The sequence below is a fragment of the Medicago sativa genome, chromosome 4, assembly GCF_051527215.1.
Source record: "Medicago sativa cultivar Bolivia chromosome 4, Bolivia_mono, whole genome shotgun sequence".
Classification (NCBI taxonomy): domain Eukaryota; kingdom Viridiplantae; phylum Streptophyta; class Magnoliopsida; order Fabales; family Fabaceae; genus Medicago; species Medicago sativa.
In genome coordinates, this window is record NC_140752.1 from 61,267,559 (window position 1) to 61,284,647 (window position 17,089).

The 17,089-nt window shown below is 32.9% G+C and overlaps 3 protein-coding genes across 3 annotated transcripts; 2 read left to right on the forward strand and 1 right to left on the reverse strand.

Annotated features, from left to right (window-relative positions):
• Positions 1 to 2,864: 2,864 nt before the first annotated feature.
• LOC146930407 (uncharacterized) lies at positions 2,865 to 3,251 on the reverse strand. The gene has a single exon (XM_085707554.1). The coding sequence runs from the start codon at positions 3,249 to 3,251 to the stop codon at positions 2,865 to 2,867; it is 387 nt and encodes a 128-aa protein (XP_085563680.1).
• A 766-nt stretch (positions 3,252 to 4,017) lies between these two features.
• LOC146930408 (large ribosomal subunit protein uL11) lies at positions 4,018 to 4,782 on the forward strand. Its single transcript, XM_085701963.1, has one exon. It carries the CDS (start codon positions 4,093 to 4,095, stop codon positions 4,591 to 4,593), a length of 501 nt encoding a protein of 166 aa, XP_085558089.1. The 5' UTR covers positions 4,018 to 4,092; the 3' UTR covers positions 4,594 to 4,782.
• Positions 4,783 to 13,159: 8,377 nt separating this feature from the next.
• On the forward strand, positions 13,160 to 15,669 carry LOC146930409 (aquaporin PIP2-7-like). Its single transcript, XM_085701964.1, has 4 exons — positions 13,160 to 13,528; positions 13,863 to 14,158; positions 14,258 to 14,398; positions 15,199 to 15,669. Exons 1-4 carry the CDS (start codon positions 13,222 to 13,224, stop codon positions 15,310 to 15,312), a joined length of 858 nt encoding a protein of 285 aa, XP_085558090.1. The 5' UTR covers positions 13,160 to 13,221; the 3' UTR covers positions 15,313 to 15,669.
• The last annotated feature ends 1,420 nt before the right edge of the window (positions 15,670 to 17,089 follow it).

Sequence of the window (17,089 nt, forward strand, 5' to 3'; positions counted from 1 at the left end):
AAAATCTTAAACAAACACTTAAGAATGAAAAAAGTGATTTTTTTAAGGAAAAAATAGATTTTTTTTTGGAAAAAAATCTGAAACAAACGGGCCCTAGACCTTATGTACATTTCATCTTGTGATATCTGTGATTATAATTTTGTCTTGAAAATATAATATGTTACTTTTGATAAAGTAATGATTACACAATTTTTTCATTAAAACTTACTTGTTTTAGATGCTTAATCATTGCCTTTGGGACACTGGTTAGCATTGTCCTAATTTTAAATAGTGAGTGATGATGTTAAATATTAAATCATTTTAATAATTTATAATTTATGCATTGCCATGATCCGCATAAATTTTGGTCAATATTATCCAAATGGAAATGATTTAGCATTGGAGTTTAAAAAGCATGAAGAGTTGATAAAAATTGTATTTCTCTTATTAAGTAATGCATTGATCCAGTTTAATTTAGTTTTTATCCATGCTAGAGAGTTTTCTTAGATAAAAAAAATACACGTCAAACAACTATGAATAAATGAATGTTTTTGTGCTATAGTGAAAAAGCCATTAATTATTAAATTAAGAAAAAAGAGAAAACTAAAGAGAGCATACTCTTGTTTAAAATGGTTAGAACAGTAAAAGATAGAAGGATGTTCATCATAAATATCAAAATGAGAGCACCAAAAGAATCAACTAAAATACATTTAAACTAGCTATTTTAACTAAAATTACCTAAAATCTTATAGGAAAATGTTAACCAGTGCCCCCGGGCACTGGTTAAGGGTCAAATATAGTAGGATTTGCATTGAGAGATGTGTAATCAGTGCATTAAAAGCTGGAAAAGTATGTTTTTTTATTTAAAATTTCCTCTTTTGGCTTCCTTAACCAGTGCCCCGGGGGCACCGGTTAACATGACCCAATCTTATATGATATCCTGTTATCAATTGAATATTTTTTAGGGGATTAACAGCTGAAGAAGAGTCTTAAAGGGACTAAAATGAAAAGTTGAAATATTTATCAGGATGAAAAACATTTTTTTTTATTGACAGACCAAAAACATATGGGTCATGTTAACTTGTGTCCTAAGGGCGCATGTTAAGGAACCTAAAAAGAGCAATTTTACATTGGAAATCATGATAGTTTAACTTTTAAAAAGTTGAATGCACGACTTTTGATACGTTTATTTCTATTATGAGTTCTTTAACATGTGGCTTTGAGGGCACAATTTAACATTTGCCAAAACATATTTAACCAAAAAAATATGCGTTGGAAAATTTAAAAAATACACAAAAACTAATAAACATTAAATAGTAGTTGTTTGTTCAGAAATAAAGAAAATTTGGAATCTAATAACAACCTGTGACACGTCGCCATGTTTATAGGATGCGAGTGGGCATGACCGCAGAAGATAGTCTTCTCCACACGAAAAACAATCATTGATTTCTCATGTCTTTGTTTTTTTTTAAACAACAAAATTTATTAATCCGAGCCCTGTGAAAGAATCACAATAACTTGACCACAAAATCGAAACTATAAAAGGTGTCGTATATATGCGGAACACCTGACAAGATAGGAATACCAAAATCCGTATATATGTGGAACCTCTACCCAAAAAACTCCCCACAACCAACAAACTAACAACAATCAAACGATTCCCTGCAGGCAAAACTCCATAGTTGCACGTAAACAACCAAACCAATCCCCACTATCAGGCTATCTGGAACCGCAAAATAGCAAAGGATACAGGGACCAGCACAGCAAAAAAACCATAAATAAAATCTGCCGCTGCTACAAAACACACAACAGTAACTCTGCCTCGGCCAAAAGTACCAACAGCAAACCCAAAAATCTCCCCAACCCAATCATGCCACGAAAAACTCCTCCACCCAGCAGCAGCTCACCATTATCGTAACATACAAGCCTTCGGATTCCACTTGCATTCATAATACATACAATTCGAAGTTTTGATCCGGGTCAACAACCAATGCCAAGATAAAACTTTAATCTCTTTAATAACGTCCCCTACCTCCCAAACCACATTATTGAAGATTTTATCGTTCCTTGCTCTCCACATAACCCAAATAGTAGTATGCCAAACTAGTCTAAGGCCCTTACGAATTTTCTTATTACTTTCCGAACCACTCCAACATTCCTAATGGATAAAAAAATCTGGCGGAGTTAAAAAAGGAGAACCGAACCACCTCATCACCTCACGCCAAACCTCTATTGCCATCTCACAATGAAGAAAAAGATGACGAGTCGTTGCTACCTCTGTATCACACAAAACACAAGAATTTTATAATAAATTTTGAAATCCAATACAATTTTCTTTCCCTTTTGGGTGTATTTAATGTTATTACTTTTCGAACCACTCCAACATTCCCAATGGATAAAAAATCTGGCGGAGTTTAAAAAGGAGAACCGAACCACCTCATCACCTCACGCCAAACCTCTATTGTCATCTCACAATGAAGAAAAAGATGACGAGCCGTTGCTACCTCTATATCTCACAAAACACAAGAATTAGTAGCCTCCACCGGTAACACATTCCGAAGACTAAGGTTATCTCTAGTTGGCACCCGGTTAAGGAGTAACTTCCAAGAGAAAACTATCACCTTAAAGGGAGTCGGGCTTTTCCATAGACTAGAAAACACCCTATTCTCCTCTTCGCTCCATAAATCTTCCACTAAAATCAACCGCTCTGATTTGACATATGCCGATTTTACCGTGAACCTCCCACTCTCCTCAAGATTCCACCTCCACCCGTCCTCCTCACTCCTCAACGACATTCCCTCCAAATCCGCCATTAACTCCTCCACTAAATTTTCTTCCCACACGAAGAGTTGACGTTTCCAAATGAAAGACCACACCAAATTCGTTCAATTACCCGAAACCAACTCTCCAATTGGAGCCTCTTTTTGACTTGACAAAGAGAAAAGTCTAGGGTACTTGAGTCTCAAAGACATATCACCACACCACTTCACATTCCAAAAACTCGTATTCCATCCATTCCCCACTCTTCTACGGAGCTCCGAGGTAAACCAAGCTTGACCCCCAAAATTATCTAATCTCGCTATCTCCTTCCACCACAAGGATGCATTATTTGGAACCGCCACCTCTCCCCCCTCCAACAAACTAACAAAACTAGTACCATATCTATCCCGTAGCACCTCTTTCCATAACATATAATCGCCCTTTAGCAATCGCCAATGCCACTTTGCTAATAAACTCACATTAACCACCCTAACATCACTTTGATTTCTCATGTCTCGTTCTATAAAAACAAACAATATATCTATGATATCCTTCTCAAATGACATTGATGACTATAACCCTGAAATAAATTTTTGAAAAAAACTTGCTCAAAACATGATTTTAAATTTACAATGAAAAACATCATAAAAACAACAACTAAAAACAAATGTTTATGAAGATATGGTCAGACCAGATAACACAAATGATATGAATCCTGAAGCTAGAAAGTGAACTAAATAATATGTAGCGCGAGTGGTATAGGTAACACTAATGAATGATTAGGGTTTTATTTAGGGTTAACAATTTAAGATGGACAATTATGTATTCTTTATACAAGGAGGTTAAGTCCGAGGATATGTACCAATGTCCTTATTATCAGCCCCCTCCATATTTTGAAATCAGGATTTAGACCCATTCAAAGTGGATTTTCCCATCCGAGTTGTGACGGGCTATAAATTATGTTGCAAAAGATTCATTGACCATTTGATGTTTTTTTTTTCTTCCAACATTCTTAGTTTGTCACACACCTACGAATTGCAGATTATATAATCTAAAAATCCTAAAAACACGCTAAAATGACCTTTCAACTTTTCGGATTTTATAATCCAAAGCAGTCATGGAGGGTGGGAAAAGAAACTCCCCAACCATATTTTACTTATCAAAACACAATATCTTTTGTTTGCATAAAATGAATTAAAAGCCCAATAGCAACAAGGCTAAAACAGTCCTTACATCGAAAACCCTACATATAAATCCATCTCACAAACCATTTCTCACACTCTTCTCAGTAGCTGCTGCGGCTTCTTCTCTTCATTTCATTTCCGAAACCCTAATCTCACCCAAACCTCCACAATGCCGCCAAAGCTCGATCCATCCCAAATCGTCGAAGTTTACGTCCGCGTCACCGGCGGTGAAGTCGGAGCCGCCAGTTCCCTCGCTCCCAAGATCGGTCCTCTCGGTCTCTCACCAAAGAAGATCGGAGAAGACATCGCCAAAGAAACCGCCAAGGATTGGAAGGGTCTTAGGGTGACAGTCAAGCTCACCGTTCAGAATCGTCAGGCTAAGGTCGCTGTTGTTCCGTCTGCGGCGGCGCTGGTTATCAAGGCTTTGAAGGAACCAGAAAGGGATCGCAAGAAGACTAAGAACATCAAGCATAATGGGAATATCTCTCTTGATGATGTTATTGAGATTGCGAAGATTATGAAGCCGAGGTCGATGGCGAAGGAGCTTGCCGGAACTGTGAAGGAGATTTTGGGGACTTGTGTTTCTGTTGGGTGTACTGTTGATGGGAAAGATCCAAAGGATTTGCAGCAGGAGATTAGTGATGGTGATGTTGAGATTCCTCAGGATTGAGGTGGTTGTTGATTTTTTTTCACTATTATCGTTTGTGTTTTTTAATATAAATTTGAGAATTTTGTTGTTGATTTACTGTTTTGGATAATTTAGACCATTTTGACGAATTTTATCAGTTTAGTTTAATTATGTTTATGTTATATGGTGTTTCGATATAATTTTGGCAATGGATTACAATCGTTATGCCTATATTATTATGGTCACTCTGTTTGATATTTGGTTGCTTGAATTTTGCGACATTGTTTTGTGCGGAGGGAATTTGGTACCTTTGTTGTAGATTGAATAAAATAGTTGTTTTGTTTTATTGGATTGGTAAAGATATTTCTTTATGGAAACTGCCCTTTTCGTGGGGTGCTGAGGTTTGTGTAATTCCTATGTTTTAGTTACTGTGTTGATTTGTTTGAAAATATGCTTCTGTAGTTCTTCTGTTGTTACTGTGAAGATTTGTTTGATAATTAAGTATTGAATAGACAGACATATACCAATGAATAATCAATTCAAGGAACTTGTTGTAGAGTACTAATTTTTGTGATTGTGCCATTATCATTGCAATTGTAATTGTTTAAATTTATAAATTGTCATCATGATAGTTAGAAAATGCTGGTTGGCACCTACATTGTTGATTCTATAAATATTCCATTTCTTCATGTGCTATTGTTTGTCTAGTTTTCGTGTTTTGTTTATCTTTCTTCTTTGTTAAACTCTCTCTGCAAAAGAAATTCTAAGTTTTAATGTTTGGTGTGCTGTAGTTTTTTGTTAATACTTGTAAGCAGGGATAGAGTTTAAGTTTTTAGGCCAATGTCATCCTCTTTAGAACTGATGTCATCCTCCTGAAAATGAGGCAAATTTGTAGGATATTGAGTCGGGGGTATTGGATTAACTATTCTTGTGTTTGTAGATTTGTTCATTGAGAAATTGATTTTGTAATTATTTAGACAGATGCATACTGATTAATAATCAAGTCAAATTAAGTTTTTCTTTGACGTGTCCTTCATGTTTCATTGACGTCTTCCAAGTGTTAGGTTGTTGGATGGTTTGAATTTTTGTGATTGTGCAATCGTTTGAACATTGTTGTTTCTGTTTTCCTTGTTTTTTATTTGAAGAGGTTTCTGTTATCCATATTGAAACTACTCTTTTTGCTAATAGTGAAAGTGTTGGTTGCTGTATGTTACCACATCGTCTTACATCTTGCTGCTTTAATTGTTTGCTACCTGTTAGATGTGTGTCAATTGTTTGGTTCCTAAATTATAGATAAAGTAAGTTCATGTAGTTTGTGCTCTGAACTGTCATGAATATGCTGGGACTGATACCTCCATAAACTTGTACATATCTGGGCTCACTCTCTTAGTATCTCAGCCGACTCCCCTACCAGGCCATCTTTCCCACTATCTGAGCCATCTCACATTCTTGGCATATAACCTCCCATACTCAATGATATAGTTTCTAACTTCTATGCTGTGTTTGGATCAGCGTTTTTTGTCTCTTTCTCGCGTCCCAATGCAAAACCAACTTGATTTTTAGGAAGCTACAATTAGCAGCGTTAACTCAAACGTGGGTTTGAGCTTGTTTTGCCGCTTTGACAAACAGATGCCTAGTAATTCCTTATGACAACCTCTTTAATTAGAAGCTCCCATATCATGCACAGGAAGAGGACCAATGGTTAAGATAACACAATGAGGCAGACCTATGGTCTCGAGTCAAGATCTTCGCCATTTTATCCTATGGTCTCTAATGCATGTTATATGCAGAAACCAATGTATCATTACTTGGCGTTTTTTTTTTTTTTTTTTGTGTGAATGAAATGCGAGCAATTTGACTTGCTTACTATTTCTAAACCAATGTTTCAGTTTAGTAGATTGATTTTCTCTATTATAGCACTGTTTGGTTTACATTTTCCTCTTATGTTTTGGATTTTTTGTCTTGATGTTAACCTTCCTTTTCCTAGCGGAAAATGTGCGGATGCAAGATAACTATTGTTTGTCCAAGAAATTTTTCACTCAATTTGAACTTTGGTTCTCTTGATTCAAATTTTAGTAGAGTTTATTAATCACTTGAGTCAACTCATTTGGTTAGATGTGTTGGCATTTGTTTGAATTAGTTTATTCTTGAAGTATGCAAAATTTGATTGAACAGTGTTCCATTCAAAAGATTTGTCAAAGAACCTAGAATTATACATACAATCGTTCCATTGCCGATTTTTTTTACACTAATTTTCAAGCTTTACCGTATAACCATCTGCAAATTGCCTTACGTTTTGTCCATCCATCCTCATTTTAGAGAATGTTTAGATCACCATGATCGTAAACATTATGGAAACTGCCTTTTACTGCACCACATTTTGGTAAATCTCTTCAACTACAACATATTGCACAAAATTTGCAATCCCCTACATTATGCCTGCGCATAATGGATTTGAAGGAGATTTGAAGGTCTTACAGATTTCTTTGTATTTAGAGAAAAATAAATTTTGGAAAAGCTACTTGGAATTGTTTTTCATTTTGAGTCTAAAAATGTTTTTTTTCGAAATAAAATGGATTTTTTTTTTTAAAATCTTAACAAACACCACAAAAATAAAAAGTGATTTTTTAATTAAAATAATCTCAAACAATCGGGTCCTTAAGCTCCTCCACAAAAACCTCATCACACCTGAAAATTGAATAAATCCAATTATCTGGAAAATATTTTCATTAGTAAGATGAAATGATTTAGCCTTGAACTTCTATCCACCTCACCTTCACTACTTACGGTTTCTGGAAGTACGCCTTACTGCTGAAAAAATAAGTATTGTCTTTAGAAGTAAGCTTCTGGCCGATACAAATTATACAAATAATTTCTACTGCTGAAAAAATAAGTATTGTCTTTAGAAGTAAGCTTCTGGCCGATACAAATTATACAAATAATTTCTACTGCTGAAAAAATAAGTATTGTCTTTAGAAGTAAGCTTCTGGCCGATACAAATTATACAAATAATTTCTACGTATTGGGATGCATACTTCTGGATAAACGATGGATGCAGAAAATCATTTTGGTTTGTTTCATTTGTGTTATTGAGTGTGAAAATCAGTCACAAGGAGAGCACAAACCATATTTCTCATGCTCCACTTGGAAATTGTTATTGACTAATCCTATTTGAACATTAAAAACTTGATACTGTATTCTAACACTAAAAGTTGCATCATTTACAATAGCTGATGCGGCTTAGGAGAAAGTAAAAAGTAGTTAAAAAAAATAACAGCGTATCCAAACCATAATAAAATAATGTGTTGTGTAAATAAAAAACATAATGTTAACATTGTCTGAAAATCTATTCATGTATCTGGGAATTGTTATTATGTATAGTTGATATGTGAAACAATACCATTATGCAAGTGCGCATTAATCTCTCGTCAATTTATCTGTTTATCATATTGATTTCTTGCATTCTAAGTTGCGACTCATATTTTGATTTGTCCAAAGAAACCTAGTGGGATAATCAGTGCTCCATGAATCTATATTTTCAACAATCACCACTCAGCAGTAAGGCTTAACCGACTATTTTTTTAAGAAAACTTTTATTGTATTTTAAATTAATTGTGTACTTTGAATTGATCATACTTATATTTATAGTGTTTTTTTTTTGCATATTATAATTGTAGTGCTTATACAAGATATAGTGGGTGTTTGAAATGTAAGCATTTTGTAACTTCGGTAGTGTGGTGGATCAAGTTTGAACTAAGGCATCCTTACTAATTGGGGATATTATAGAACTTATTCTACCATATTAAATAATTATCTAAATTGTGTGGTGTAAGTTTGGTTAGGAGACAAACAAACACCATTGTCCATTGTTTTGCAAGAGCAACATTATACATGCCTAGTCTCCAATTTTCATTTTAATCATTTTCTACTTTGTAATATTGAGATTCCTATTTGGATGAAATGACTTGATTTCCTATTGTAAAAAAAAAAAAGAGTACAAAAATATGTAGATATCATAACAAGAGTATTTAAAAGAGGAAATAAAAGAAAACAAAGCAAAGAAAAGAGGCAAAAATGGAAGAAGCCATTTGACATTGAAAAAGAGGGTTCTGAACCACATTAAAACTGCATTGCTATGTGTTCCCAATTAGCTCAGAAATTCACACAAGTATCACCCTTTACCAAGAGTGTTGCAAAACACACTCTTAATCTTGATGCAACAACATCTCAATAGCAGCAATTAAAGTACCATAGTCCATACATTTGATGGACATTTAGGTATGAGTGAACAAAATGATAGCATGAAGAAAATCTGAATAACATACCACACTCCTCTAACCTAATTCCAACATAACCAAATACCTAATATAAGGTTATAGTTTATGCATAGATGATACAAAGGTCATCAATGCCTGCCATTACTCTCAAACTAAAAACTCAACCACAAAGTTTAATTTTGATTCTAAAAAGACCATATTTGAATAATATATAAACTCAAATTAAGATAATTTATTTTTCTATGAATGAGCACTATCTACCACTGCTAAAGTGCAAAGTGAAGATCATGAAGTTGTACCATTCAATTTAAAATCAAGGCAGCCACCGTCCAGTGAAACAGTCACTCTCATATTACACCGGCTAAAACAAACATAATTATATATCATCACTTTAATTATTATATGATTAAAAATTGGTGCTCTCTCAGCCATAACATCATACTTTGTGTTCCAACAATGAAGTCCAAATTTTTATGACGATCACAAATCTGTCATTTTACTCATTATAGAATAATTTATACACATGATAACTTCATCCTGAGATCTTGATGCTTATGGAAGTGATGGAAATTCCTCCATTCATTTAAATTTTACCCCCACTTTCTATTAACAAGCATAGAATAAATTATTATTGGCCAGTCCATGTTAAGAGAGTTGTTGGAAAATTAAGGTAATTTCGTATTTTAAATTTCTAATCAAGCTACTGATCTGTAAAGAGGACCAACTATTTTGGTCTCATACAATTAGTCACCCTGGCATATGCATCACTATACATATAGTATAATTAGTCGTGATCGAAAGAGGTTTCCAATAATTTTTTTATTTGGACTAGCCTTGTCACTTTAGCTAATTTATTTATTACTCCCTCCGTTTCAGTTTCAAAATGAGTGTCACTTTAGCAAAAAAAAAAATTGTTTCAAAATGAACTTTACATTTACAATACAACTTTAATTTTTTCTTCCAACTTTACCCTCAATAAATACTCAAATTTTTCTCTCACACAATTTTCAATGCAACTTTAAATTTGTCTTTTTCTTATAAAGTAAGGGCAGTTTAGTAAAAGTGTTATGTCTAATAATTATTTCATTCTATTCCTTAATCTGTGTGCAATTGGCTAAAGCGACACTCATTTTAAAACGGAGGGAGTAGTTTACGAGAGTTATCAACTCACGTTCTAACACTTTACGTTTAACATATATTTATTTATTGGATAAAATTAAGTGAATTTTATCATTTTATGAGTTACAAAATGATGTTAGAAATATTATTACTATTTGTCAATATACCTAAAATTAACTTTTTGTCCCTATAGGAAATAGATGTTGCTCTACCTATGGGGATATATTGCGATCAAATCACCTAGACAATAAAACTCTCGAGAACCCCTCAAAAAAAAAAAAAACTCTCGAGAAGTTTAACAAGACTCAAATTTAAGACTCGAAGCTTGTCATCCTAAAGAAACATGTAACATCCAATCAAAACACGCTTAGATGGAAGCCTTTTCTTGTTCGTCCTTCAATTACCTTAAGAATATGACGGAGCCAGAATTATTATAAAGGTTGGAAAAAAATATGCAATATATTAATAGGGGTTTACATAAAAAATTACAAGTAAATAATCAAAAATCTAAAAAAATTGTCCAATTTATAGAGATTTATATAAGAAATTCAGGGGAATTTACATAAGAAATTGCAAAAAATTTAGACCGGAGTCTGGGCAAGTGCTCGGACTCGCCGGACCTTAGAACCGCCGCTGCTTAAGAGTGAACATTGTTTCCCAACTTTTGGTTGAATATGTCTCCATTATTTGATCATTCAATATCTTATCATATTTTTATACATTAATTTATGTTAAAATAGATTCAAATTTTAAATAAATTTTGTATACATAATAGTAAAATTTGAACTTTGTATTTATTTAAAAGGAAAAGTAAGATCCAGAACTTCTTTATAGAGTGGGATGACTTTTCTAACAGCTTATGAGATTCCTTCAGGAGAAAAAAGAAGCTTATTAGATAAGACAAAGAAGTTGGACATTCTTTTTGTTTAAATGTTTCTAGTTTATTTGTTTGTATTTCTGATTTTCTTTGAGGAGGACAATTATTTGTTTATATTTCGTGGCTGGTGTGAGTCGAAGTGTAAATAATTAAATAGCGTAGAAAATAACATTTTCTATCAAACGTGATACCAATTAGGCAATTACCAACACCATTAGACAAGCTCTTGTAGAAAAAAAAAAAAAACACCATTAGACAAACCATCATACCTGATACAGTGATACTAGAGTTGAGTTACGAGGAGGAGAGTCCAGAGATTATCAAATTGGGTTAAAAAAAACTACATAGAGAAAATATGACGCTACATCTTCATCCGAAACCTTTTATAGATCATCATTTGTATGTTTTTATTTTAGTTTATTTTTTTATCACCAACATCGATTACATCTCGTATATCACATAAACACTTACTATTATAACGCAATTGCTTAATTAAATTATTTATGAGGGCCATAGTTGATTAGAATGAGTGGTGAAGGATAAACCAATTTGAACCCGCAGTGTGTCCAAAACCCATTTGATTTTAGGTGCGTCCAGATAAGTTCTTCTGGCACAGCCTCGTCATCCAACGAAGACAAACAACTATTCTAATAAACTTAATCATAATTGCAGTACTAAAATCAATGTGATAACTTTATTTTTAGGATAATATATCTTAATCTCTTGTTATTTTATCATGCGAATAATTCTTAGCCACTAACTTTGGTGTTTAGTGTTTCAATTCAGACTCCACATAAATAAATAAAAACAAAAAGAGAAGTGTTTCACTTCAAACCGAAGTACAGCCACTAGGGTTCAGACAAATTTTACTTGTAACACGACATACTTCAGTTAAATGTTTACTTGTAACACGACATACTTCAGTTAAATGTAAATCAATTTCAATAGCTCTAGTGAATTCTAATTTGTTCAAGTAAAGTAATGACATTTTATATATGTCCATTGTAGTAAATGACCCCTTTATCCGTTTAATTTTTAGGAAAATGCTAAAGAGTGTTCCAGAAACATAGGTTAAACATACTTGATCAAAAGTACTCCATCCGTCCCTTAATACTTGACACAGTTGACCTTATTACGCATGCCAATGTATAATTTTGAGCTTAAATATCTTGAATTATAGACAACTTTACAATATCAATGAATCATTAATGCTTATTTTCCTATTATGTCCCTTCCAATTTTTTTTTTTGAAGAAGCTAAATTATGTCCCTTCCAATTTATTATTTCATCTTTTTTCAATTCTTTTAATTTATGTTTTCCACACAATGAAGGATATTTTTGTAACAACTCACAATTAATGCCGGTAGGGCCCTTAAATGAAAAGTGAATGAATGATTTTTATTTACACCTACATTCTCTCTTGTGAAAAAATTGCGGGACGGGATCCTCCGTGTAAAGCAATACTTAATATGTTTTCCATGTGCGACCGCATAAGGTCTCATATTTTGGAAGGAAAAGAAAATATACACAAAAATATGAGTAAGTTCAACTATAGTAAGAAGTCTTAAAAGAAAACTATAGTAAACGGTTGAAAATTTAAGTATTAGAAGAATATTAAGAGTTTGATTGAAAATTTACGTACTCTTTACTTATATTGAAATCAAATTTTCTGTTGTCGTCATCATACAAATGATTATTGGATCGAGATTAGATGATGTAAATTTCAAACAAGTTTTTGATTTTTGTTTTTAAATCTAAATCTCAACCTTAAAATTCACACCGTCCGATCTCAATTGAAGGTCATTGACGTGACGAGGGCCTGAATATGACAATTTGGCTACTAAAGGAATCTGGATTCATCCATAACTCTCCATATTAATCTAAAATTGTTCAAGTTCAAACCAAAAAAACAAATGGGACCATAATCATTAACTGGACATTTCTAAACTAGTGACAGACAGAGAAGCAAAACCAGTACACCCTGTTGCTGATGCTTAATTTGCCACAGAATTCCATATCTATCTACACACAATCCCTTTTCAAAATCCATACTTGACCATACTCACATGTAGCCGTTGGTCTACAACAACCTTTTTAGGTCACATTGGACCTACCACATGCATATGATATTCCAAAAATCAACAAGTCCCGTTGTAATGTGGGCCTTAAAGTGGGTCCATGCAAGCGAAATCAAGCTAAGTAGGACGGCAAAAAATATTGTGTTGAAACTTCAATCATGTCATTGTCCATAACCAAACAAAATTACACATTTAATTATTTGATTAATTTTCATTTCTTTTGTTACATAAATACCACCTCATTCTACTCAAACCATACTCAATTCAATCCACTACTCTCCCACTTTTGAAAAACAAAGTTAAAAGAGAACTAAGCAATATGGCTAAAGATGTTGAGGTTCAAGAACAAGGAGAATACTCAGCTAAAGACTATCAAGACCCACCTCCAGCACCATTGATAGATGTTGAGGAGTTAACAAAGTGGTCATTTTATAGAGCTCTTATAGCTGAGTTTGTAGCAACACTTCTCTTCCTTTATGTCACTGTTTTGACCATTATTGGTTATAGCCACCAGTCTGATCCTAAAGCTGGTGGTACTGACTGTGATGGTGTTGGAATTTTGGGTATTGCTTGGGCTTTTGGTGGCATGATTTTCATCCTTGTTTACTGTACCGCCGGTATCTCTGGTATGCTATAACTTCCTCTCACTCTCTTACACATGCAAGGACTTTATAGGTCTTTGCAACGACGCAGCAACCCTAACTAGGGTTGCATGCCATATTTGTTTGTATTTTATCAAAATATCAAAGTTCTGAGCTTAATTGTAACTACAACTAAAAATGATGTTTTTAAGTAACTTTTTATAAGCTATTAGAAATAGTTTACTAAAATTAGATGAGAAGAGTTTATGGAAATGTTGCAAGCGAATTTTTTTTTTATAAGTTTACTCGTATTTTATAGATAAATGTTAGTTGGTAGTATGTTATATTAACAAGTTTATGTGTGGAATTGTGATCACAGGAGGACATATCAACCCTGCCGTGACATTCGGGCTATTCGTGGGACGGAAGGTGTCCTTGATTAGGGCAGTGTTTTACATGGCAGCACAGTGTGCCGGCGCAATCTGTGGTACCGGACTTGCCAAAGGTTTCCAAAAAGCATACTTTGACAGATATGGAGGTGGTGCCAACTTTATACATGATGGCTACAACAAAGGCACAGCTTTAGGTGCTGAAATCATTGGTACCTTTGTTCTTGTCTACACTGTCTTCTCTGCTACTGACCCTAAGAGGAACGCTAGGGACTCCCATGTTCCTGTAAGCATTTAATTATAAACTCAATTCACACACTCATCACCTTTTTTTTCATAATAAGTACTTTAAGCATAACTAATTATGTGGTGAAATGATGAAAAGGTTTTGGCACCACTTCCCATTGGATTTGCTGTTTTCATGGTTCACTTGGCTACTATCCCCATTACCGGCACCGGTATTAACCCGGCAAGAAGTTTCGGATCAGCCGTGATCTACAATGACGGCAAAATTTGGGATGATCAGGTAAATATCCATATAATTAATTATGTTTTTGGTCCCTACAAAATGGCGACCTTGTAAGTTTAGTCCTTACTTAATTTTAATAGCATTTTTAATCCCTACAAAAAATTTCTGCACTCAATATTAGTCCTTACTCAATCCAAATTTGTTTAATTTATGCTTAAACTCTTAAGTTTTTCAACAATTTTTTACAGGCGTGTTAAGAACGTTATTAAAAGGTCCTCCGAAAAAAATATCGCAAAAATTTGATTTTTACGTCCATATTTTTGTTACTTATATCTTAAATTTTTGTCGTTTTAAAAAGTTCATATTTAATTTATTTCATGTTAAAAAAATTATAGATTTTAGTAAATGAACCGTTCATAGTGTTCTAAACTTGTATAAAAAGAATCGTTAAAAAGAGTTTAAGGATAATTAAACAAAATTTATTTTAGCAGGGACTAAAATTATAAGTAAATTTTTTTTTTGTAGGGATTAAAAATGCTATTAAAATTAACTAAGGACTAAACTTACAAGGTTGCAATTTTGTAGGGACCAAAAACATAATTAACCCTTAAATTATTAATTAAAGTGACATTGATAACTATTTTACAACCGTTTATTTTAGAAGACTTTAATTAGGTTTAGGTCTCTTGCCTTATATTATAGACAAACTTTATATTTTTCAGTTTTTAGTTTTTTGTTTAGTGCTCAAATAATTGTTTTCTTGAATTTTACAATAGTCTTGAATTTATTTTTAAATATGTGATAATAATATTCTAATACATAATTAACTTTTGTTGAATTGTTTTTGTGATGAACAGTGGATATTCTGGGTTGGTCCAATGATTGGAGCTGCTGTGGCTGGAATCTACCACCAATACATTCTAAGAGGTTCAGCCATTAAAGCTCTTGGATCCTTCAGGAGCAATGCTTAATTAAATTAAGCTAGCTCAATTGCTTTATTTGCCAACCAAGCTACGATGTTAATTTCTCCAAAAGAATAATGTTGAAGAGTGCAAATTAAGTGGTCCTATCCTGGCCTTTTCGTCTTTTCCTTTTCAGCTGCAACTGCAGTGGGGTTTGGAGGGAAAAAAACCAATAACAAGGGACCATGAAATTGTAGATAACCATGCTTGTGTTTCAAGGGTGTATTTTGTATCCCTTTTGTGTCTTTTTTTCATTTTTATTTCCAATGTATGTATTCATTTCCTATGTGTTCACTTTAATTTCTGTTTGTGTATCCTTTCATTTTCAAATTTCTCTTGATAATTAAGTGCCATATTTATCTTCCATCCTTGTTGTGAATTTCGTATCAAAATTTGTTTGTTTCTTAAAGTTTTCTAAATTATTATCATGTACCTTGACTTGAGTTTTTTTTTTAATATGATTATGATTAAATTTCTGGTCCATCTTCACGTAGTTAAGCTTTTTAAATTGATAGTGTGTAAATGTATAAGTAAAACCTTCCACTTCAAATTTCTTTCAACACTTGCATGCCAATATATTACTCTTGTCTTTTAACGTGCTCGTTCAATTGTTAAAATACTTTATGAAGAACTTGAATTGTTGAACTCAAATAGTTAACGAATTTTAAAGAGGATAAATTGATCACGAAACATTTGAATTTGAACCCCAACTACAACATTCTAAGAAATCTTTATTTAACTCTTGACCTAACTCTAAATAACTACTAAGATCTATTTCTCTTAAAAACCGAGGTTAAGAAAGAAACCGATTTTTATTTATTTTTTTACTTAGAAGTAATGAACGGCGTAATTTTTAACTTTTCTTTGTATTTCACTCTTAATTAGAATTAGGTACGTATCATAATCTTGAAAACGGACAATGACAAACAAGGTGAAGTATCGTCTTAGAATTATCAGGAAATATTTGGTGTGCCATTACTCTTTACTAAATATGCTTTATTAGCTTCTTGGACCTTCAAATTTGTACGATTGTCCCCAAAAATGTATAACTAATTCTCTCTTTACATGCACTTAGCGTTGTCATTATAATTGGGGCCTAATTAATCTTGACAACTGTCACAATAAATTTGATAATAGATTTCAGTTGGGATGCTTATCCTGATGAATTAAACTATTGCAAAATAGTGAGCTTCACTAGAAGCTATATAATAGATTGGCTATATTTGTGGTGGTGGTTGTTATTGAACGTGACATGAAACTTTGGTTTTTAATATACAATAGAGAAAAAGGTAAGAAATGAAAAAAATAAACATGTTAGGTAGATGACTTCGGATTCCTTACATGTGCATCGATCCTTTTATTATTTCATATAAATAGATAATATAGATTGGTGAGGTAACACCTTATCTTCACCATATTTTATGCCCTAATAATTTTGTAACGTTTTGCCTATGTATTCGATTAGAGTAAACACTCTTTTTGATTATTTAATAATGAGCATAACTTAAAATGATACAGCCATTCATTGTCATAACTCATAATATTATTGGAAAAATGAAATAAAATAATGATTATTGCACACCTTAAGGTTTAAAAAGTTATTTTATGAATATTTTTAGGAATATAATAATTTCTCAAAGAAAAAATTATGATAAGATGTAAGTTGGGTTAACAAAAATAATACAGTTGTAAAAGTTGAAGGAAATTGATGAAAACGACACTTGGGTTCATTATCTCCATTGTTCTTATCTATAGTGTCACAAAAGAAGCAAAGAATTTTTAAAAG

Bases quoted from the DNA above. Each gene is read 5' to 3' on its own strand.
- LOC146930407 (XM_085707554.1), bottom strand. From the start codon at position 3,251: ATGAGAAATCAAAGTGATGTTAGGGTGGTTAATGTGAGTTTATTAGCA.
- LOC146930408 (XM_085701963.1), top strand. From the start codon at position 4,093: ATGCCGCCAAAGCTCGATCCATCCCAAATCGTCGAAGTTTACGTCCGC.
- LOC146930409 (XM_085701964.1), top strand. From the start codon at position 13,222: ATGGCTAAAGATGTTGAGGTTCAAGAACAAGGAGAATACTCAGCTAAA. The intron at 14,159-14,257 runs GTAAGCATTTAA...AATGATGAAAAG, and splicing joins CTAGGGACTCCCATGTTCCT to GTTTTGGCACCACTTCCCAT. The intron at 14,399-15,198 runs GTAAATATCCAT...TGTGATGAACAG, and splicing joins GCAAAATTTGGGATGATCAG to TGGATATTCTGGGTTGGTCC.